Source organism: Eimeria acervulina, genomic scaffold, assembly GCF_000499425.1.
Source record: "Eimeria acervulina Houghton genomic scaffold, Eah_scaff81, whole genome shotgun sequence".
NCBI lineage: Eukaryota > Apicomplexa > Conoidasida > Eucoccidiorida > Eimeriidae > Eimeria > Eimeria acervulina.
In genome coordinates this window covers 48706-70763 of record NW_013549587.1, presented here as the reverse complement: position 1 = coordinate 70763, position 22058 = coordinate 48706, and the positions used below count along the sequence as shown (strand labels likewise).

Below are 22058 nucleotides of genomic sequence, written 5' to 3'. Positions count from 1 at the left end.
CCACGGCGTTCACTAAAGCAGTAGCCAAAGTGTAAGGTCTCCGCCTCCCCAGGAAAAACAACGCCATGAAGAGGCCACGCACAGAAGCCTGAGGGCAAAATCCTCAACCGAACGAGCACGGAAACCTCGCCCAAGTATCTCCATAAGCATGGGTAATATGCATGTCTACGCGCCGCGTCTGTGCAAAGGGTGAGGCAAATGAATCGGCTTTGCACCCGTATGTGTGCCGCTTCCGCCCATATTTAAGAGGTCAGTTAAGTCTTGGATATGCCGATACCCGGACTCTTGCTGCTTTCTCATCAAGGAGAAGAAGAAAGCAGTGCTGCCCTCGTTTTTCAAACATGCTTCCTCCCAGGCCACCCCTGCCCAAGGCACTTGTATCACGACTTCGGTCTCGGATACAGAAAACCTAACTCCTGAGATAACAATGCTTACAGTTGTAACCCGCATCAGCCAGAGGCCTTGGAAAATAGAAGTATGTGGATTGAGTCAAGACGTAGAGATCAAGCTGCACCTGATGATGCTCCTGTCTGGATAGTTGCAGGCTCTAGTGACTTGCTGCTGTTCTTGCCTTCCGGGCTTCCAGTGCTGCGTTTGCTTGCGCTCTTCACATCCTGCACGTGATGAACTGGCGAGTCTGCAAGGCTGCTAACGGCTTTCCAAGGGCTCCACACGGTCTTAGCGAAGAGCTCCCTTTCCACCTTGAGATTACGTTTTGAAATCCACTCATTGCACTGCAACTGTTAGCGCATAAACAGCCCAACCAGAAATCTTGATCTCGCCACCGTTCTGGTGTTGATAAAGGCGATATATACGTTCCTTTACTTGCCTTATATAGTACATTACCTTCTGGCTGTGGCTCAGACTGCCTCGAGGTATACTGGGCGTTCGAGCTGCCGAGGGCAAAGACGCTAGAGAGACGTTCGGCGAGAATCGAACGCTCAGCTTGTGACTTTCTGGCACCATGGTGCTGCTTTCGGTGCTCTCCCCCTGCTTCTGAGATGGGGTTTCCGTCTCCTGGATAGTCCCATTGGCGACTGGCCCCTTCACAAAACGCTCCGTTTCGCAAGGGTCAGCGGGGCGGGAAGGGTGGGTGCCCTCTTTCAACTGTTCGCCTTTCCGCTGGTACTGTTCAGCAGCACTTGCATTCGGATGTTTTCTTTGACAACCGCCATGCGGGCGGCGCCACACCCGATAAAGCTTGGGTTGTCGGCACTCTGGCGGCATTACAGAAATCTTCTTCACAGGACAGTGGCCGTCGAGCCCTTCTCTCAGTTTCATAGGAATGAACAAATATTACAGTAGGACAGAGACACAGAGCAATGCTGCTGGCAATGTCTGCTCTTTCCAGGGAGACAAGGCAGTATCCCCATGGGCTGGAGTCACGCCGCGTCCAGCTCCAGCTGCGGCTCTCGATGCTTCTGCAACCATTTCTGGTGCCCTTTTACTATTGTTTTCGATGCACAATCCCTTTTGAATAGGAATTCGGGATAGGGAAAACTTCTGTCCTTAAGAACCTACGTGGGAGGGGCGCAGCAGGTGACCTTCTGAGCCCATCCCGTTTGTAACTGCTCACGCAGCTCTGTGGGGTCGCGTTGTCTCTCCTGATATGAAACAATAGATCTAGAGCCCAGTCCACAGGACAGTATGCTCTTATTGAGTTATTTGGGATGCTGAAATCGTGTTCTTTGGTCAAGGTTGCAACTGCCGGGCGCATGGAGCCAGCATTGTTACACGCTCGGAAACACGAGGACCCGGCCCATAACCTGAAACAATTGCTTTCGACCCTACAAAACTCTGTAAAATGAACAAATAATGACTAAACTAACTCCAACGAGCTTCCTCCTGTGTCACTATTGCCAGACAGTGGAACAACAGCAAAGATCCCAAGCAGCTGCCGCCTCCAAACGCCACGAAGAAAAAAAAATAAGTGGTAAATGGTACATATACCCATTTCAAATGAACCGTTTATATCCCCATAGGCAAAACGAATACGGAGAAGGTGCCGGTGAAGCGGGATCTAACGGTATGGTTACTTCAAGAGGCTCTGACAACGCCATGAAACTGACCGACACTCTCCCTAATATGTGCTGCAATCAGCCATGCTGAGTGCGTGGCGCTTTCCCAATTAATAATGGCAGGTACAAGATTTAAAATCTTACTTTTTACAGAAAATCGCCGTGCAGTACTTTCGTTTTCAAATAGAGGAGCATCAACGCATGCCTTCCCCTATCAGAGGATAGCCAAATACCCTGGCTATATTCTTCCTTAAGCTTAAAAAAAACTACTAGCGCTCTTTTCCCCGGTTGCAGAGCGTACTTTCGGTGGAGATTTAGTCCACTGCAGTGGCTCCAACGCTCCCCGCGTAGATTGTTGAACTCAGTAACGTGGGCAACAGAGGCAAGCATTGTGTCCAATGGGCTGGCGCCCCACGTTCCCTTTGCACGGCGGCTACTCAACGGGGAAGTGCGGGAAGCGAATCAGACACATTTTGCTCGTTGTGTGGTAAATACGATGCAGTCCAACATTGGTGCTGTGAATAATAGCAGATTGTACATAGGTGCTATAACGATAGAGTGAACTCCTTACTCTTCATAGCGTGAAAGTATAACCATTGGACAGATTGAAGCCAGCAGTAGGGGAATAAACCGGCCTAGCTGGCAATGTGATGTGAAGCCACTGTTGAGCAGACGAAAGGCACGATCTTGGCGCTTCTTCGTGGTTGCATTCGTCTTGAGCAAGCGTCGAGTTGTCGGACCTATCGCTGGCAATTCATTGAAGCCCGTTGCGGAAGGCTAAAAGGCTCATGCGTTGCCCCGTATTTGTTGTAACAAGCACATCCGCGTTAAGAAAGGCAGTTGACCTTCCTCTAACTCCAAACTCCACCTCCAGAACCACTTCGGTGCTCAGCAGCTAATTGGCTGGATGCATGCTTCAGTCGGTTTCGCTGTGCAATTTGACTATCGAGAGCCTCGTGATAGGTTTGCATGGCTTTAAGGCGTGATATCCGTCTGAAGCACCCACGTGTTCTTTTGAAACCCTTTAAGCACAGCTAGAGCTTACGGTAATGGTGTTAGAAAGCATGTAACTGAACAGTAATGCTCAGTGATCTTCGGCTTCTGCGTTGCAGCGTGTACCAGTTCCCACCAATCTGCCCGAAAATTGCTCTGTCATGCCTCAGGCATGTTATGTGCCTCACTCTTGTCGAAGCGACGCATGGTACTGTTCTAAGGCTTCTATCCCCTGAGCCCTTTCGAGCGCCTTCTCGCATTCCAGTGCCGCTTTACTGGCTTCTCGTCTCTTTATTTGTTCTGAGGTGATGCCCAAGGAGAACACTCCCCGAAGGCTGCTTATCAGCCTGTCGTCAGTGCGGGACTTAAAAGGAGGGAGTGGTGGTAAAACCCAACGTCGGTAAGGTCTACTATCACTTATCCTGCCAAAACTGCCCACCCGACCAGTTTTCTGAGTGAGTGGGCTTGCTCATCATCAGAACACGGTGTGTATAGCTGCCTTCGCGAAAAGGCCCTTTTGCTCTGATGTAGGCATCGCACCTCTGCATTCAGCGGCTACGGCAAGCTCCTTCTGCCGCCGTGCAGCATCTGCTTCAGCGCGCTGCAAACATACAAAGCAAGGCAAGATAATGACTGAAACTTCGCGCCATGAGCCAACGGCCGCTAAAGAAGCAGAGGAAAGATGGAGGGCAAGACGCGTCTGAAGTCCGTATGGTGCGGTGATGGCAACTGCGATCAGCTAAGAAACCCCTGTGTTTTCCCATAGAGAGGGATGAATGCATCGCTCTGCATAAAGGAAGAGTGGGTACGGAACCTCAAACTCCTTGCGCTCTTCCTGTGCAAGCTGCTCCTTGATACAAAAGGCATCGAATTCCTGGAGTTCCTGAACTTGCCGCTGTTTTTCTTGTTGCATCAGCTGCAGGCACAACATTATCGGGAAATTGTCTCAGCGATGCAGATTTACCCACTGCTAGGAGACAAAACCAACCACGAGACCCCTCTGATAGTGAGATCACCCGCCGAAAAGCCACCCTTCGTGCACTGTAGTTTGCAGAAACTGCCGTGAACCGGGCTTTTCAAGTTGCTCTTGCTGGTGCCCACACCGTCAAAGGACCGTAAATGCTTACGATCCTAACATTATGTGCGTTGTTAACTTCGATTTCTTTGATGTGCCTTGCACGATCCTCCGCTTGCAGTCCCATTTTAGCTTGCGTATCAAGTTGGCGCCTATGTATAAAAAGAGTGTTATTTTTCTATAAGCTTGGCCGCATACGACCAATAGATTGACTGCAGAACTACGAAAGGACGGTGTCAAGGATCTGAGCCGGTGAGAAGCCCCAGTAGTGCCCGACCTCTCAAGTTCTGCATCTTCCAGCTGACGCCTACTTCTTTCTTCCAGCTGCTCAGCAAGAACAAGATCCATTTCCCTTCTTCGCTGTATTGCATCTGCTTGTTGCTGCTGGCGCTGCTCCGCCGCAGCTTGAGCCTCTTCCTGAAGACGACGAATTTCCTCTTCGTTCTCAATTCGTAGCCTTGCCAGCTCCTCCTGCCGCTTCTCCTCCCTCTTACAAATCTGAAGGAAAAGCATCTTGGCGAATGAAAGTATCGTCCTCGACGGCGGTTGTTGTCCCACGGGCGTGTATGCTCAGCTGGTTGTCTCGTTGCGGGGAAGTACCTGTTCGAGCAGAGCGGCTTTCGTTTGCTCGGTCTTCTTTATACTCGCATTGATATCCCTTCTTTCGCGCAGCCTTTTTTCATTAAGGCTTTCTGTCCAAAGCGCATGAAACACCTTTTCTTCCTCGGCCCTTTCCTCCTGTTGCTTCTGTTTTGAAGCTATTTGCATGGCATTTGCTGCCAGCATCTGCAAGCCAGGCACGGTGAATCAGTCAAAATTTCTAGAAGCTACACGCTTCAAATAGAGAACTTGGCAATGTGGGAATTGCAGAATCCACGCTTGTGTCAATAACAGTTTCCAAAAGGTGGAATGCATTTCACTTATTTGCGCAACTTCCAACCAGAGCGCTAAGGAGCAAAATATGGTAGGTCACCTCTTCTACAAGCTGCTTATGTTCTTGCAAACGCAGATCCCCGCGTTCTTGTTTCAATCTGAGAGCTAGCAAACGCTCGTCCTCCTTGTCCCGTTGTTGATCGTGTTTCTGTTTAAGCGCCGTTGCACGCTGCAGGATGGCCTTCTCCCTGGTTGGTGCATTATCTTGCAGCTGTTGCAGTGCAGTTTCAGCTTCGGCATGTTCGTTATCAAGCAAAGCTTTCAGCTTGCATCGTCTTTCTTCCAGCCGCGGGGAAAACCGCTGTCTCAGCTCAAGAACTCTTCTGCGCAATGTGGCCCCCGCTGCTGCATCCTCTCTCCTCTTAGACACCTGTGCAGTGTGCTGTAGCTGTAGACGCTCGGCTAGTACAGCCTTTGCTGCAGCCAGGTAGGCTTCGCGTTGTCGCAGGAGCTTCTGCTCATGAATAGCTCCTACTACAGCGGCTCGGCGTGAAAGCCCCATGTTACCACTGCCTCCTTGCCCCTCAAGGTAGCATGTAGCAGCTGCACCTATCGTTGCCTGATGGAGCCTGCGAGGCAAATCCTTTCAAAATGATGCAACTGGTACCTAGCCAGAGCAGACGGTTAGTGTGGAGTGAGCTTCGCGTTCGTTGCCGCGCCAAGGAACTCGCTTGGAGGGGATAATCAGAAATGGGCTGAAAATAGAGGGTTCAATTGCTCAGGAAGGGTTGAGGGTGTAAAAAGACGCCAGCGCGCGTCATTGGTGTAGCATTATCGGCACGGGGCTAGGCGGCATGGGTGTGACCGTCCCACCATGCAAGGTAAGCGTGAGGCATGAAACCATACCCCATAAAAAAAGTAATTAGCGGATGGATTGAAGCTATAGAATACCGTCCTTCTACCGGTGGAGGGCACAGATGCTCTAGAAGTAGGCTTCCAGGGGACCGCCGCTCTAGCTGAGGCCGACCGTTGCGTTCTCCTGGAGTTTGCGACCTCCCTTCAGATAGTATGGGGGGGATTTCCTCTGAGCTTTAATTTTGATGTATTATATGGGGAATAAAATTGATTGCTACTCCCACAGCGGTTGTCGTACGCGCACGTCGATCACGAATGCGGGCGGCTTGCTACGCTATGGTGCAGGGTCACTTGGGTGGAATGATCTGTTAGCAATAGTACCATTGCTCCAGAAGGGCAGTTTTTGCATTATTAACGCGTTTTCTATGCCGCGCTAACTGTCCTCATTGCAGTCTTCGTGAAGGGGTAGTACAAACAGCAGGATGTTACGGGGGTACGGGCGTTCGCACATCCGTGTGGAAACTTCGCGAGGCGAACTAAGAGCTAACTCAGTATGCCCCTTGATATGCTGTATCCGTTGCGTGTAGATCCCGTCATTCGAGGGGAATGAAGGTGTTGTGCAGTAGAACTCCGTACTTTGGCTCATTCGCCGCCTTCCTCAGAACGGTGGGGGTTAGTCACAAAGTACGAAGCAGATCAAAGGCAGAACTGAGCGCAGATGCTTTGCTTTTAGAGGATTCCACCTCAAATGCTTTTTGCCTTAATGTGCTAAAACATCCGCATAGGATATTGTAAGCGGGCAGCAACGAGAATTGTGCAGTGATCACTAGGGGTGCCACCTGAGCGGCAACTGCAAAAAAGTCTTGTTCATCATAGTAATAAAATGATGCACCCTTGGAAAGAGCCCCCTACTGTCCGACTGACGTCTCCCACTAGGGGCTGCGAGCGTGTGAAGCTAAGCCTTACGGGTGGCGGACTTAGCAGTGGCACAGCACTTGGCGGAAAAAGCGGACGCTGTAGTGGTCCCGTGCCGCCAACAGATTCAGGGCACGAACAAATGAGCCAATCCAAGGGGCAAAATCGATCCAGGACCCTCACGTCGCTTCCCACATTGCTTGGCGGCGCTCCTAGTGTCGTAAGACTAATGTCTTCGAGCTGCACCGAGCACTTTGGATTGGAGGGTACTAAGTCCAAGGCGACCATGCCTTTTAGAACAGATAATAAGCGAGAAACTGGCGATCTTGCAGCAGATGGAGAACAAGTTGGCCTTGAGACACGCCAGAATGGGCCTCTAAATCGGGAATCGGTTGCAATCGAAAACCAGGAACCTGGGAGATCTGTGGAAAGCGATGAGCAGGTTGCAACTGCGGCAACCAACACGGACTTTCCCCTGAGGCCGCCGTGGGCTGCCGTCCATATTGGTTCCCATGATCTATCGTTGTGCCCCCCCCAACCCAGGAGGATAGTTCCTGCTGCACCAGCTGCGGCCGTGTCATTTATGGCAACACCCCAGCGCTTGGAGAAGCGAGGCTCTTCTTTGGCCTCACGTGTTTCAGTTGTACCTCGCAGGCGCACCTTCACCACCTTCCGCGAATGGCTGGCGGAAGATCATCGTCATTCCCGTAAAGCTTGGGGGCCAAGCGGACAGTTCCCTGCTCGCCGCGGCCTAAGCCACAGCGCCACCACAGAGCGTTCTCGTATTTTGCTCTCTGCAGCAGCAACGCAGAGGAGTGCTGCGGAAAGTAGAGCGCGCCATGCTGTTGAAGCCGAAGTGAGAGAGCTCAGCACAAATCAAACTCCACAACAGCAGCAAGAAGCATACGTGAAGGCCCAGCAGAAGGCGCTTGCCCTACAGCGGCAGGAGCACCCAAGTGTTGACGAGTCGGTAGCAAGAGAGGAGGCACGAGCGACTGCTGCTGCTGCAGCAGCCGCTGCTGCCTCTGCAGCGATAGCCCAAGCTCAGTGGCCTTCACGTCATAAGCTTCGGCAGCAGGAACTTGAACAGATGCACCGCCAAGAAGAAAAGGAGAAACAATGCTTATCTTCGGGCTCAGCGCGCAGTAGAGAACAGCAACCGTCAGGGATCCGAACACCTTCGAGAGCGAGAAACAGTGATACCACAACTCCAGAGGCACAGAAGCAAACGCCTGAGAAGACCTTCGGAAGAAGTACATTTGCGCTGCGAAAGAAAGAGGAGGCACCCACCACTGCAGCACCAAAGACTAAATATGCTGCTGCGAAATTGCAAAATCAGCCTCCTGTTAAGTGCCCGTGGCCGACTAAACGTCGACCATCTGGCCAGCCCACAAGCACGAGGCTAAAACAGCTATCTGCTCAAGAACGGTTACAGCGAACCTCCACGGGGGCAATTCCAGATACAGGAAATAACATGGATTATATGGATGGAACTTCACAGGCCTCTGGTGACGAAGAGGATGCGCCGCCCTTCAACCCGCTAGATGAGGTGTTGGTGCTGCTGAGAAAGCTAAAGAGAGATGAAAACTACTCAGTCAAAATATCGCGTAACAAGCGCGGTGCTGCCAAGGGCACTAGGAAAGATGGAAGCAAGCAGGAATCTGTACAGGCATTTTCAGCAGTTGCCGAAAGCGTCTGCAGCAACACCAGGGCCAGCGATCTCAGTGGAAAGATACTGACTGGCCTGGGGCCTTCCGAGCCAAGCCACGCTCATGAACAGTACGAAGGGAACCCTTTACAGTATGTGCTACCAAGGCTGAAGTACCTTCCACTGGAAGCCTTTGACATCCCTGAAGAGTATGGTGAGTCATCGCCTGAAGCTTTATTGCAGCGCTGCCGCCTTGAATGCCAGAAGCGGCGTCTTCAAAGGTCCCGCAGCGCGCGGTCCCCTGCATCGTTCGATACAGTCTGCAATGCTGATGCCTGCACTCTTCCCGAGCCAGTCGGAACCTCCCCCTGCGTTCCCAGTGAGGATGCACTGAAAGTGCAACGGCTGCCCAAAGAGCACGAAGTAATGGAATTTGCCCCCCAGAAGCCCGGCACGCTCACAACAGGCGAAGCAGCGAGGAAGGACATTGATCAACAGTGTGTATCGTCGCACAAGTCAGAGTTATCCGAGGAAAAGCGAGCCATTTTAGGGGCAGAAGACTCTCCTGTTAAGCATACTACCGGCAGGGCAGTAGCCCAGTTTTCCAAAGATAGGATACAAGGAAACGCAGCAATTTCTGCTGGCGATGATACCGACGGTGAAGCTGAGGCGGAAGTCCTGCACTTTGTGGGTAACAGCTGGACCCACATTCCTTGCGTAGTTCTCCGCTACAATCACGAACAAAATAGATTTGAGGTGAAGCTCCGAGACGGAACGCTTAAGGCTGTCCGGCGGCTGGCCCTCCGCTTTTGTTTCGAGCCTCCTCAGCTCCAACAACAGCGTATTGAAACTTGCACAAGCAGGCGGCGGCAAGCGCTGACCCGCCAGCACTTCCTTAACTCTGTCAACGGACTACCATCCTCAGCCTTTTCCCCGCTCCCTCAAAGCTTCATTTCTTGCATCATCAAAACAGCTACTGGGGTTGGCCGACTACGGAACCGCTCCGTCTTTATGGATTCCCTTCGTTCAGCAGTATCACATCTTAAAACACGCTTCCTTGAAGCATCAAAGCTTAGCGCTGTGCTGTACTGTGCCGAACGCCTGCGGGTGGCAGGCAAGCTTGAGTCGCGTCTGGTGAATTACCCTCTTCAGCAGAAACACCAGCAGCTGCTGCATATGAATGAAGAAAGCCAGGAGGGGGAGGAGAATAGGGAGCAGGCGCCATTACTGCAGGTCCTCCAACCGATGCTCCCGGCGCCTCCGCCAGCCCTTGGTAGGCTGGACATAGGCGTCGTGGGAGCATTTGAAGCTGCACTGGCGCCGCTACGCAGAAAGCCACTCTTTGCAAATAACAAGACTTTCAGAGTATGCTCTTAACACCTACTTAACACTCACGATTCTGCAAAGGCAGCATACGCTTCCCTAAAAATTTGTCTCTTCAGAACCTTAGAAGATTGCCAACTTATGTTAAAAGCTGGTATGGCAAGGCCGGTACACTCTCTGCCTGCAGCTGAGTTTGCTTTTGGAGGGAACATTTTGCGACTTGGGAGGCCTGAGCTTCTTTGACCTGCCAAGCTGCAAGCTGCATCGCATCAGCTTTGCGAGGATATTTAAAAAGTCTGCAGCTCTCAGGCTTGGCGAGTGGACAGTAAGCCCGGTGTTTTGGCTTCATTGAACACCCTTCAAGTTTTGCATACTCCTGCAACTAAGGCTCCTGAAAGCACTTCTCTCAACTATCTTGGCACCACACCAGAATTAGTTTTAAGTTGTGACGCCGCGTCTTGGGATTCGTGTTCCCCAAGGATAGCTATATATTTGCTGCCATTACAAACAGATTCCGGATCCAGACAAGTATCTTTCATACCAGCAGGCGCTGTCATCCGACGTTGCTGACGCCCTTCGCGAGCTTGGAAGGGACTCTTTATGCCACGCCTTTATCAGCGCCTTTGGTCCTTTGCATACAGCAGCAGCGTCTGCACCCTATGCAACGGCTAACATGGTAGGGGTAGCAGGTTCAGCAGCTACCTCTTCGCCCGTTTCAAACAGCGTGGCAACAGCTCTTCCAGATTTGTTCCTGCGCCGGCAGCTCATTCGGTTCAACGCCATGCTGCGGAGCAAGTTGCTATCATTTGTAATTGATTCCGCAAATGAGTGGAAGCATTACATGCTGCGGGCCGTGGAGGAGAAGCTTGACCCCCAGTTGCAAAAAGGAGCCGCCGCAGCACCTGGTGCTGCTGTGGCTGCTGGCTTCTCTTTAAAGAGAAATGTTCCTTGCCTCCTGCATCTTCGCATACTCATCTCTAATGACTCAGCCATATTTCACCCTGGTCCAGAAAAGCAAGTCCACAAAGCTGGCTTCCCATAGTGCAACTTTTAGCTATATTGCTCTGGCCAGCACCGTAGTGCTACTTTATACTGCACTGCAAAGTTGTGCTTTGCTCCAGGGTGGAGGCAATTCTCCGTCAAGCGCTGTTGACAATGGTGGATGCTATCGCTACAATCAACAAGTTAGGTTAGTTGCCTATTAAGTGAATTAAAAAGGCAACAACGGAGGGCACTGACAATAGTTCGGTGGCCACTGCTTCGCTTCAGCCAGTTCTGGCGTCGACGACAAAAGGCATTGTGCTTAGTTTCTGGTCTTTAGTATGCTTTGAGTGGCATAAGACGACTGACGCCTGTGCAGAGGTCGCAGGGGATAACACTCTGGCACTTTGCAGGACATAAGCATCCAAGGAACAATTTGTTCAGCGTGTGCACCGTTCCTCGATGCGCGCACATCCGCTGTGTCCCGCAGATGCAGATATAGTGCCGTTCGCGGCTTCTTCGGATGAGCCACTGCTGCATCTTTCCCTAGAGGAGCCTTTTTTAGCCGAAGCCGAGAAGGCAATGGTTTCTGCAGTGCAGGCTTCTTTTGCAGTGGCAGAGGAATTGCGTCAGCAGCTTGAGGAAGTGGCTGCTGCCCTGTGTGGTGCTGCGGAACTGCCCGTTGATACAAGTGGAACGGTAAACTTGCAACAACTACAGGCCGACTTGCAACAGTGTAAAGAGGCCGAAAATCGGCTTCGGAAGTTGTCTCCTCGGATTGCAGCCAGAATACTTTTTGTGGATGGTGAGAAGGCCAGGGCAACGCTTCTATCCAAAGTACAGATACTCAAGGACCAAATGTGCAACCAGGCCTTGGCGTGGGCGGAGAGGGAGATTAACGACCTCCACGAGGCGTGGGCAGAGGCATTGGGGAGAGCATCATTGGTTCCAACGAGCGAACAAGAGTTAATTGAACTGAAGAAGTACCTGGCCATAGTTCACCAGGAGACAGCCCCTTTGATTACGAGAGGTCAAAGACTCTCCAATCTTATAGAACGCCTTGAAGAAAATTTTGTATTTGCTTCACTAAGGGTGCAGAAGCAGGCGTTTGAACTCGACTGCTGCCCGATGAGGCTTAAGATGGCTCTCTGCGAGACGAATGGCATTCTTGATCTGGCGAAAGAAAGAGTATGGCTCATTGATCACCCCCACTAACGGCCCTGGTAAAGAGCACGAGTTTCTCTCTGCACTCCACAATAAGCAGGCAGCTCGGAGCAGCCTGACGGAGGGACCATCAGTAACACAGGGAAACGCTCACTGGGTGCAATTCCTTTCCTTCCCTTTCTCCCAGAAGAGTGAACTTGCGTGTGAGACGGGGCATGTCAAAATTGTTTCTCTTTTCCATGAATATCTACGGATGCAGCTAGAAGCGAGAAGGCAAATAAGCGCTCAGCAGTTGCAGACAGAATCTGAGGCGTTGCGCGTCGAAGTGGACACAGCAGCTACCATGTTCAAGCACATAGAAGAGTCCGCCACCTATCTACCAGTTCTGGAGAAGCTGAGCCAGCGCGTCCAAGCTGCTCGATTGGAAGTGGATAACTTGCGTAAAGCAGAGGGGCTCTTTGGTCTTGAGGCTTCGGAGTTTGAAGAGCTTGAAGGTGTTTGCGTTGTTTTCGACCGGCTTTATGAGGTATGCTGCTTATACCCACATCCTGCCTTCTCTGGGTAGCTTATTAAAAGTGCCCTAGCTATATGGCCTCGAGTTCGGGAATCTACGTTGTCGCCATTCTACGACCCAGTCAATTTAGTTTTAGGCACTCTGCAGGGCGGCCTGTCGCTACTGCCATGGGACGTGATGTGATGCCATCCTTGTAGCTTTGGACTGCCGCGAGCAGCTTCATAACGGGTCGAGAAGAATGGCAAGCCACTTCATTAGCTCGCCTGGACTGTGACGAAGTGGAAGAACAGTTACAGCAGTGGCGGCAGGTGGCCTTGTCTACGCGAAGGGTGGCCGGCGTTTTCCGATCGGTCGAGCCTTTGCAGGCATGCGACAAGCTACTTCAAGCCATCGCTTCCTTCCAGAAGATGCTACCCCTGATGAAAACCCTGACACACCCGTCGTTTCAGCCGAAGCACTGGCAAGAACTTGCTGCGAGACTGAATATCGACACATATGGAGAGGATGAAGCCATATCTCTCAATACCCTTCTCCTGAAAGGATTGCCAGAGGCCACACAAGCTGTCGAAGTCATTGGTTCTGCAGCCATGCGGGAGTTCCGCACAAAAGCATGCTTTCAAAAGATGCGAGGAGCATGGCGGGCACTTCGTATGGAGTTGGTGACTCTCGGAAATGAGGAGTTAGGCCGCAAAATGCTCAAAGGCTTTGATGCAGTGAACTCGCTGATAGAAGAACACCAAGCAAGTGTGCAAAGTCTGCAGGCTTCGCAGCTTGTTGGTGGCATAGAGGTGCAAGCACGAGAATGGCTTCGGAAGCTAAGTGACCTCGAAACATTATGCAGTCTCTTAGAAGCGTGCCAGGTGTCGTGGGTATATTTGACACCAATTTTCGACTACCCGGAAATGCAGCAGCAACTTGCTAAGGAAGCCCAAATACTCAACGCTGTAGGAAACCTGTGGAAGGAGGAGGTTGTTGGCCGGCTTGACGACAATGCAAGCCTACTAGATCTGGCGGAGCTTGAAGAACTACCTCAAAAGCTGCGTTTAGCTTGTAGTGATATGCAACTCGTCGTGCGGGGCCTTAACGAGTTCTTGGAGAAAAAACGTCTCGCCTTCCCGCGGTTTTTCTTCTTGTCCAACGAGGAGCTCGTGCAGCTTTTGGCCGGTGCTAGCAACGTCGAAGCGCTTGGACCGCATGTCCAAAAGTGCTTTGAGGGCATCCACTCGTTGGACTTTGACCAGCAGTCCAAGGAAGCAAACGTCGTTTTTTCACACAGGGAAGAAGCCCTTCCTCTCCTGACACCAGTGAGGCTTGTAAAGGACGGACAATCCGCCTGTATTGAAGACATATTTTTATCCGTAAGCATGACGCCTTGCGCCAAGAATGCCTTGTTTCATACCCACAAGTGTGGATCTTTTTGTAACCATAGAATGCACAACACGTTGTGCAATCACTTTTTGCCGGCAGTAACATTACTTTGGAGGTGCATAGCCTTCCTCGCACCAAGGCAAACTTTGATTCTGCTGCTAGGAAAGGTAACGAGCACCATGAGGTGAGATGAGGTGACTGTGCTTGCCGCCTCCATCGGCTCTTCTGCAGATCGAACGCGAAATGTGCGCGGCTCTCCAACAGGCAATGCAGAACGCGTGGGAAGAATTCCCTTCAGCTCAAAGCAGACTGGCGTGGACTACGGAAATATGCGCTTGCGCCCAGGCTGCTCTGGCCATAGCGCATTGCTGTTGGACTGCCCAGGTAGAGACAGCCATCCTACAACACCAGCTGCCGCAGCTAGTCAAGGACTTGCAACATCAGTTACAACAGGTGCGTCGCTCAAGTTCTTATTGGATATCACATACAACCAGCGTTTCTGGTGGCGTCTTAGTGGTCATCTATCTATGCTCGGCTAGCCTGAGACTGCCTGCAGGTAGTCCAGGCAGTCAGAGGGCAGTTAACTCCCATGAATCGTTCGGCGCTTGCAACTTTGTTGACACTAGATGTCCACTGTCGCGACGTGACGGAGGAGTTGTTACAAAAGAAAACGAGCCACATAACGGAGTTTGAGTGGATACGTCACCTTCGAAGCTACTGGACTCCTCCCGCACACCACTTGGGTGGCGGAACTGGGTCTGCAGGATTCCTTGTGGGGGGGAGAGGACCTAAAAAAGGGGGAAGTCGTGGGAACTGTGGCAGCCTGCAGCTTTCAATGGTAGAGAGTAGTCTATACTATGGCTTCGAATTGCTGCGTAGCCCGGACCGTCTGGTGGTAACACCGCTTACAGATCGCTGTTACCGCACATTAATGACGGCACTGCACTACCAGTACGGGGGGGCCCCAGAGGGCCCGGCGGGGACAGGGAAGACGGAGACCACTAAGGACCTTGCAAAGGCTGCAGGAAAGCCCTGTCTTGTTTTCAACTGCAGCGAGGGTCTAGATGCCGCAGCGATGGCGGCGTTGCTGAAAGGTCTTGCAGCCAGTGGCGGCTGGTGCTGTTTTGACGAGTTTAATAGGCTTCAGTTGGATGTCCTGTCTATAGTTGCATTGCAAATTTCAGCAATTCAGCAAGCTATCAGAAGAAAGGCCATAACGTTTGTCTTTGAAGACACGGACCTTCAGCTTAATCCAACCTGCGCAATCAACATCACTATGAATCCTGGATATGCTGGGCGTTCAATCTTGCCAGATACACTCAAGGTAAACTACACTGAGTATTCCCAAGGCAGTTACAGTGCGTGTGGTGCTGCCAACGTCTGCAGTTGCACTATTCATGTTACTCTGGCGCATTTACCGGTAAACTGCACGCTAGCACGTTTACTGCTTGCATTTAATAAATCCACCTCCCTTGGCTCCGTAGTGGCGTTTTTCTCTACTAACGGTTTTTCGGTGATACATAACTAGCTATATGAAACTTGTAAGCCTACAAACTAGTGGTCCAGATGCTTTCTACATGGTTCACTATAGGCCCTGTTTCGACCTTGCACCATGATGGTCCCTGATGCCGCCCTGATTGCCGAAGTCATGCTGTACTGCAGCGGTTTTCAGGATGCCTTTAAGCTTTCAAAGAAGGTATGGAAGTACTAATGCTGCCGTGGCAATGCAAACCCCTAGAAGCTGTCATCGGTTGCTATCAAGCAGTGCAGAATCCGGCATAACGGAGCACCGGTAGTGACAGTGCTTCCATAGAATATCCGCGAACGTCCAGGTGTCCAATCATCCGGTGGTGTCGGTTACTACCTACTGCAGATGGTCACTTGTCTCCAGCTAGCATCTGAGCAGCTTGCAAGGCGCAGCCATTATGACTTCGGAATGCGGGCCGCTGTAGCCGTCTTGAATACGGCAAAGCATCTATTTCTAGAACAGCTCAAGCCTTCGACGGAGAATGCTCCTAGCCCTGCAAAAACCGGCTGTTTTCAGAACGAAGAGTCGCCAACTCGGCTTGAAGCAAAGACACTCTGCAAGGCCTTGCGGCTAACAAACATCCCAAAACTTCACCCCACAGACAAACTAATATTTGAGGAAATATTGAAAGATGTTTTTGACGAGGGTGACCTTGCGGCAGCCGAATCGGAGGAGTCACTACGACCGTTTTTGAGAGAAGCAGCAGAACAATTGTTGCTTGAGCCGTCAGAGGAGCTCCTAGCAAAGAGCTTGCAGGTGCGGTGGTACCTGAAGAGGCCGCACCTGAATTTAATGTTTCCCACATGGCCTCTTGCGCGCTTGGCTTTTGCATCACCTTTTGCATCACCTCTACTGGTACACAGCTCGACTTCTATTGGACGGAAAGAGCAAAATACTGCCTTATTAAAGCCTCCACGACTCATCTGATTTGAAGTGGAGCACTAGGTGGTTGAGCTGCATACACCATGCTGTGACACTTGGACTTTTTTACCTCTCTAGAACCGCGCAGTGTGTTCTCAACTCTTGGAGGCATTAGTGTTCTTTTCCCTTAACCCGTTTAGGTTCTAAATACCCTGGAGCACCGTCATGGACTGATGCTCGTCGGCTCCTCGGCGACGGGAAAAACTTCGGCAGTTAAATGCCTTGTACTTGCGCTGGAACTACAGCAAGCAGCAGCTGCAGCGTTAGCGGCACCACTGATCAACGGACGCAACGAAACCAACGGTGAAGTTGATCTCGGCAACGGCCCCAGCATGGTTCCCGAATATGCTTACTGCACGAATGAAACAGCAAAACAGAGTCACTGCGGATGCAAGGCTGTCAGACCTAGGTGTATCGCTCATCGGATTTTCCCTAAGGCCCTCGTCGTCGAGGAGCTATACGGTTCACTGGACCCAACTACACGCGAGTGGAGGGGCGGCGCCTTAGAGCAAGCAGTTCGGGAAGCCTCACTGGAACGGGATAGTAACGTTCGGCGCTGGATTATCCTAGATGGCCCAGTGGATGTAGTACGCTACACACAGGCCGGTAACAACTAGAGCCATATAGATTAAGAGAATTTCGACGTCCTGTTTTCTCCCTCTGTGCTACCAACAGAACTTCGCAAGCTAGCTAGAGTCACTCAACGTCGACGTGGACTATCGAATTGCGCGGATTTGCAGAAGTTCACATCGAATCACGACCAACGCGTCTCCATGTGGGTACGCGGCATTTTCGTTCAGGGCTGGGTTGAAAACCTGAATACAGTACTTGATGACAACAAGAAGTTGTGCCTAAGTAGTGGGGAGGTCATACTTTTATCGCCGCAGACGGCGATGCTCTTTGAAGTGACGGATTTACGTTGCGCCTCGCCTGCAACGGTTTCTCGCTGTGGAATGGTGTATATTCATCAAGATGCGCACCAATGGAAGAGTCTTTTGCACTCCTGGAGCCTTCACTCGTCTACTGCAAAGCTCCTTGGTGATGATGTTGTAAGAGACGTTGCGCAGACTATGCGCGAGTGCTGCACCGTCTGCATTGCCTTTCTTGCCAAGTGCAATGGAGGGCCCCTGAACATTTCGCCTAGTTGGTAAGGCCCAAAGAACGGGGACTTCCCCGGGAAAGATCGAGCTAAAACATGCTTCAATCTATTTGTCCTAATGTTTTCGTGGAGACTATGTAATTGAGGAGGCGCCAAAGGCTTCCAGTAATATACTTCAGATAACTCTCTGGCGCAAGCTGCTACCCTTTTGGTGCTTTTCCTTTACAGGATGGTCCTGAATGTGCTAAGGCTCTTTGATGCCCTCGTCGCGCAGATTGTAGAGCCAGCGCAGGTAATGCTTAATCGAAATTTTGTTGTTACGGTAGACTCTCGTCCCTTGTTGAATTTTTAAAACGCTGTGATGAGCCGGCTTGACCGTTTTAGTAGAACTCCAGGATGCGACCTCCTGATCTTCTGCGGCCTGTTGATAAAAAATATAGTCTTCTAATAAAGATGTATCTCCTCTGTTAATTATTTTTTCAAAAGAAGATATTTTTGGCAAGTGTCCAAGCTCAGCTAAACGAGAAGATGTAGCCAGTTGAAATCCCATCTCAATTTGTGTGTATCGTGAAGACTGACTTACGTTCATTCCCTTAGCTTGTGCTGAAGTCTGCTTTGCCTAGAAACGCGCATAGAGCCATGAAGGTATTTTCATGTCTCCATGCTTGTGCTTCACTCATTACCTTCCTTGTGTCTACTTCCGATGCAGAGAGGAGAAGGTACGGTGGCCGATTTGCTTGAGCAGTCACTGGAGGGTGCATTGGTATTTGCCTTGCTGTGGGGCGCTGGTGGCACTCTGTCCGTCTCTGAACGGCCTGCCTTTGACGTGGCCTTCCGCAACCTGCATAGTGGTCGTTTTGATGCATTGGAACAAATGGGTCTCCTGACTGAATGGCACGCCTCCGGAGAAGACGATATGGGCCAAAGACAAACACACAAACAAGTCCGACGTTTCAATCATCATATTCCTCCAACGGGAAGCTGTTTTGATGTATTTTGGGACGTTCAGCAGAAGAAATGGCACCCATGGGCATCGCTGCCCATGCTTCCAGATGTGCGGAAGGGTGCCGCTATGACATCAGCCGCTTTGCAGCACGTTCTAATAGAGACTCCAGAGACAGCTCTACTCAATTACTTCTTAGGCCTTGTTGCTGCCCCTGGAAAAGCACCCTTCCTTTTAGTTGGAGAGGCAGGTGGCGGCAAAAGCAAGTGTATGAACCAAATGTTACAGGGGATGGCCGTGGAGAGCCAAAAAAAGTTGATCCAGCAGCTGAGAAACCAGGAAGGATCCGCTGCGCAGCCGATACGAAAAGCCTTGATGTCGGAGCCTGAAGGCCTGCCTGTGGAAGCCAACAGCAAATCAGATGCGTTCGCGTTCCTGGCCCTTTCTCTTTCTGGTGCAGCAACCCCCACTGCTGTGCAGCAGTGGTTAGAGGGCAGATTGGAGAAGTCCCACAGTGCGGGTCTGCGACCGGTTGGCTTCCGACGTTGTGTTCTTTTGCTCGATGACGTCCACTTGCCCCCAACAGAGGAATCAGGGGCTCAACCGGTAGGCGAGCTCGTACGGCAGCTGCTGGAATACGGCGGATGGAGCAAAGGAGGAGTGTGGAAATTCCACCCCGTTGAAGGACTGACGCTAACAGCGACACGCCGCACTCCACAGCAGCAGCAGCAGCATAATGAGCGCCTGGCTAGGCACTTCTTCCCACTCACGGGTGTGCCATATTCCACAGAGTCCCTGCAGACAATTTTGAGCCAGCTACTGTTAATCCGTTTCGACAGCTGCGCGGAGCCGGTAGTCGAGGGCCTTAAAAAAGTGTCCGTACTAACTGCTCATCTCTACAGACAGGTTCAGCAGCGGCTGCCTCTGCGGCCATCTCGTTGGATGCAGCAATGGACTCCAAGGGACTGCTGGCGGGTTGTGCAAAGACTTGGGTTCTTAAACCCTGTTGGCCTTCAGTCTCAGCACCAACTGCTCTGTTGTTGGCTCCACGAGGTGCGTAGGGTTTTTGAGGATAAGACAGCCAACGCGCCGGACTTGGACATTCTCTCAGGATGCATCAGTGGGCTTTTGAGAGAAACAGCAGGTTTCACTCTAGCCGATTTGGATCCGCCCAAGCAAGGCCCCTTACTCTTTGCATTTCGAGAGCCTGAAGCTGGAGCTGCTGCCGGAACAGGGCAGGCAACAACAGCTGTAGAGGACTGTATCTTGGGAACAAGAGTATATGAGCGCGTCACGCAAGTTGAAGCTCACGAGATGTGCGCAGCTGCCCTTGAGGAATATTCTCTGCTGCATCCAAACGAGCCCTTGTCCCTGGTTCTCTTTCCTCAAGCCGTTGAACATGCACTGAGATGCATGAACACATTCCTTCAACCACAAGGCCATATGCTGCTTCTGGGGGTTGGTGGGTCTGGGCGCCGGTCGTGCGCTCGCCTGGCAGCATTCCTAGCAGGTTTTGGGGTAGTCGAGTGCCACGGAGTGTCCCATTCTCTGGCGATCAGTGAGTGGCAAGAAGACATTAAGAGCACAATTTTGGCTACCGGCGTGCTAAAGAAGCCCCAGCTGCTTCTAGTGCCGGCTGAGCATCTTGCGCACGACGGTGTTGCAGCACACGTTTGCACCATGCTTCAACTCAAGGAAATACCGGAAGTATTCACTCCTGATGAGAAGGTGAGCAACCCCTGCACTTTCAGGTGTTGCCGACTCAGCAGATTATCTGAGGCCGGTGTGCAGTAAACGACTATGAAGAGGCGTACAAACTGTTCTTGTGCCGCTTTGAGCATTGCCATAGTTCAAAATGAGCATGCCCCATAGACAGCATCGCAATGGCTCATTAATAGAAACTCTGATGGGCCACTTGCTCTGGTGATCCCCTCTTTCAGGCAGAAGCTATAAGTGCCTTGAGGGTTAAGCCTCCTAGTACAGCGGGAGGAAGCAGTGGCGGACCAGTTCCTGCGCAAAGCGATGCTGATGGGACGCTCGTTGCGACACCCAGCATAGAGCTCTTAGCAGCTGAGTGCCGGCAACGACTCCGCATTTGCGTATATTGCAGCCCCAGCGACCCCCAGACACAGGTTCTCTTCAGGAGATTCCCGGCCCTGACCAGCTGCTGCATGCTTAATTACTTTTGGAGTTGGTCATCGCAGGCCTTGTACTCGGTTGCACAGCAGAAGCTGTTATCAGTGTCCGCGCCGCTGCAACAGCATGACAGTGCCTTCCCAAGCGTGCAACAGGCGGAATTTGCACCTAAATCATCGCAGTCGCATCCTTCTGCAGACTCCGACGAAAGCGTTAAACACCTTTGTGGGGCTTGCGCCGATATTTTTGAGTCAACGAGAGACATCGCTGCCTGTTATCGAGAAGAGCAGCGACGGTTTTTTTACGTCACTCCAGCCTCCTTTCTTCGGTTTTTAGACGGTTTTTGTTACGTGTTTCTGACGCGAGCCTCCCAGCACCATCGTCAGCAACAACAGTACGAGCTTGGCTTGCAAAAGCTGCACGATGTGAGCTTGCAAGTCATGGAAATGCAGCAGCAGCTTGAAAAGCTCCAGCCGGAGCTAGCAAAGTCATCAGTGGAGACACAACAGCTTATGCAGGTCTTGACGGTCAAGCAGGAGCATGCTGCAACTACCATGGTAGGTTCAGGTGTTATCGTCCAAAAATGACCAGCGAAGAGAGCCCTCCATTTTGGAACGTCCCTGCTTTCTCTGGTTGCACTGGCCACATTGGGGCCAGTGCCATGTGGGTGTGAAATATGTTGTCGACCCTGATGATCAGTCGCTCCATAGAGAAGAGGGTAGCAAATCTTTCTTTTGCTGTTGGACAGCGCGTACAGTGACCGGTGAGTGTGATATGTGTCTTCATACCTGCTAGAGCCTCGTGGAAGCCGAAGAGAGGGAATGCAAGACCCAAGCTGATGCAGCTGCCGCTGTCGAACGCGAATGCCAAGACCACCTAGCTGAAGCCATGCCTGCATTGCTAGCAGCCGAAGAAGCTCTTAAGAAGCTAAGCAAAGCAGATATTACTGAGCTTAAGAGTATGAAGGCTCCCCCATCTGGCGTGGTCAAGGTTATGGAGGCCCTTTGCAAGCTATTTGGAGTTCCGCCAATTTTCGTTCAGGTCTCGCCCTCGCAGCCCCGCCAACCAGACTACTGGCAGACAGGGAAGAAACACTTGCTTGGCAGCAGCCGGTTCCTTCAGCGTCTGCTTAACTTTGACAGAGATACTATAGCCCCGAATGTCATGGCCGCCATTGCCCCATATGATGATGACGCGGACTTCGACCCAGAAATCGTCAACAAAGCTTCAGTGGCAGCCACAAGTCTCTGCCTGTGGGTAAAGGCACTAATCGCTTATGACAGGGCAAACAACGCAGTACGGCCTCGCAGAGCAGCACTTCAGCAGGCACAGAGTGAGCTGCACGCCGCCGAGGCAGTGCTGCACAACAAGAAGGAGGAGCTGTTGCAGCTTGAAACTCTTATCGCGCAGTTGTCTCAGCAGTACCAGCAGGCTCTCCAAAGGTCAGAGACGCTTCAGCAAGAGGCACAGACTTGCGAGAGACGCTTGTCTGTGGCTGAAAAGCTTATCGCCAGTTTAGGGGGTGAACGCGTCCGGTGGAGCCAGAGCCAGGAACTCCTAAAGGTAAGGAACATTTCGAAACATCACACAATTGTCCAAACCAGCACACGTTTCTGCAAAACAGCGAAGCAAGTTGTTGGCCTCTAACGATAGATGAAGACATCTCCGAAAAATGAACTGGCTTATGACCATATAACCAGCCGC

At 51.5% G+C, this 22058-nt stretch overlaps 3 protein-coding genes across 3 annotated transcripts in view; 1 reads left to right on the top strand and 2 right to left on the bottom strand.

The window, feature by feature from the left end:
* Positions 1–503: 503 nt before the first annotated feature.
* On the bottom strand, positions 504–1281 carry EAH_00014050 (hypothetical protein; the record flags this gene model as incomplete). The annotated part of the gene is made up of 2 exons (XM_013394349.1): positions 504–740; positions 847–1281. 2 exons carry the CDS (start codon positions 1279–1281, stop codon positions 504–506), a joined length of 672 nt encoding a protein of 223 aa, XP_013249803.1.
* Positions 1282–3195: 1914 nt separating this feature from the next.
* EAH_00014040 (hypothetical protein, conserved) lies at positions 3196–5521 on the bottom strand (the record flags this gene model as incomplete). Its single annotated transcript, XM_013394348.1, has 6 exons — positions 3196–3311; positions 3552–3612; positions 3826–3927; positions 4285–4584; positions 4687–4872; positions 5060–5521. 6 exons carry the CDS (start codon positions 5519–5521, stop codon positions 3196–3198), a joined length of 1227 nt encoding a protein of 408 aa, XP_013249802.1.
* A 1176-nt stretch (positions 5522–6697) lies between these two features.
* EAH_00014030 (hypothetical protein) overlaps positions 6698–22058 on the top strand; it is a gene marked incomplete at both ends in the record, with an annotated part of 17895 nt that continues 2534 nt past the window's right edge. The window contains 16 exons of the mRNA XM_013394347.1: positions 6698–9742; positions 10212–10576; positions 10822–10889; positions 11172–11869; positions 12033–12371; positions 12557–13717; positions 13959–14295; positions 14492–15051; positions 15319–15423; positions 15601–16011; positions 16317–16763; positions 16977–17323; positions 17504–17567; positions 17985–19946; positions 20159–20911; positions 21150–21917. Coding sequence (XP_013249801.1) covers positions 6698–9742; positions 10212–10576; positions 10822–10889; positions 11172–11869; positions 12033–12371; positions 12557–13717; positions 13959–14295; positions 14492–15051; positions 15319–15423; positions 15601–16011; positions 16317–16763; positions 16977–17323; positions 17504–17567; positions 17985–19946; positions 20159–20911; positions 21150–21917 — 11430 coding nt within the window. The remainder of the gene's footprint in view (positions 9743–10211; positions 10577–10821; positions 10890–11171; positions 11870–12032; positions 12372–12556; positions 13718–13958; positions 14296–14491; positions 15052–15318; positions 15424–15600; positions 16012–16316; positions 16764–16976; positions 17324–17503; positions 17568–17984; positions 19947–20158; positions 20912–21149; positions 21918–22058) is intronic.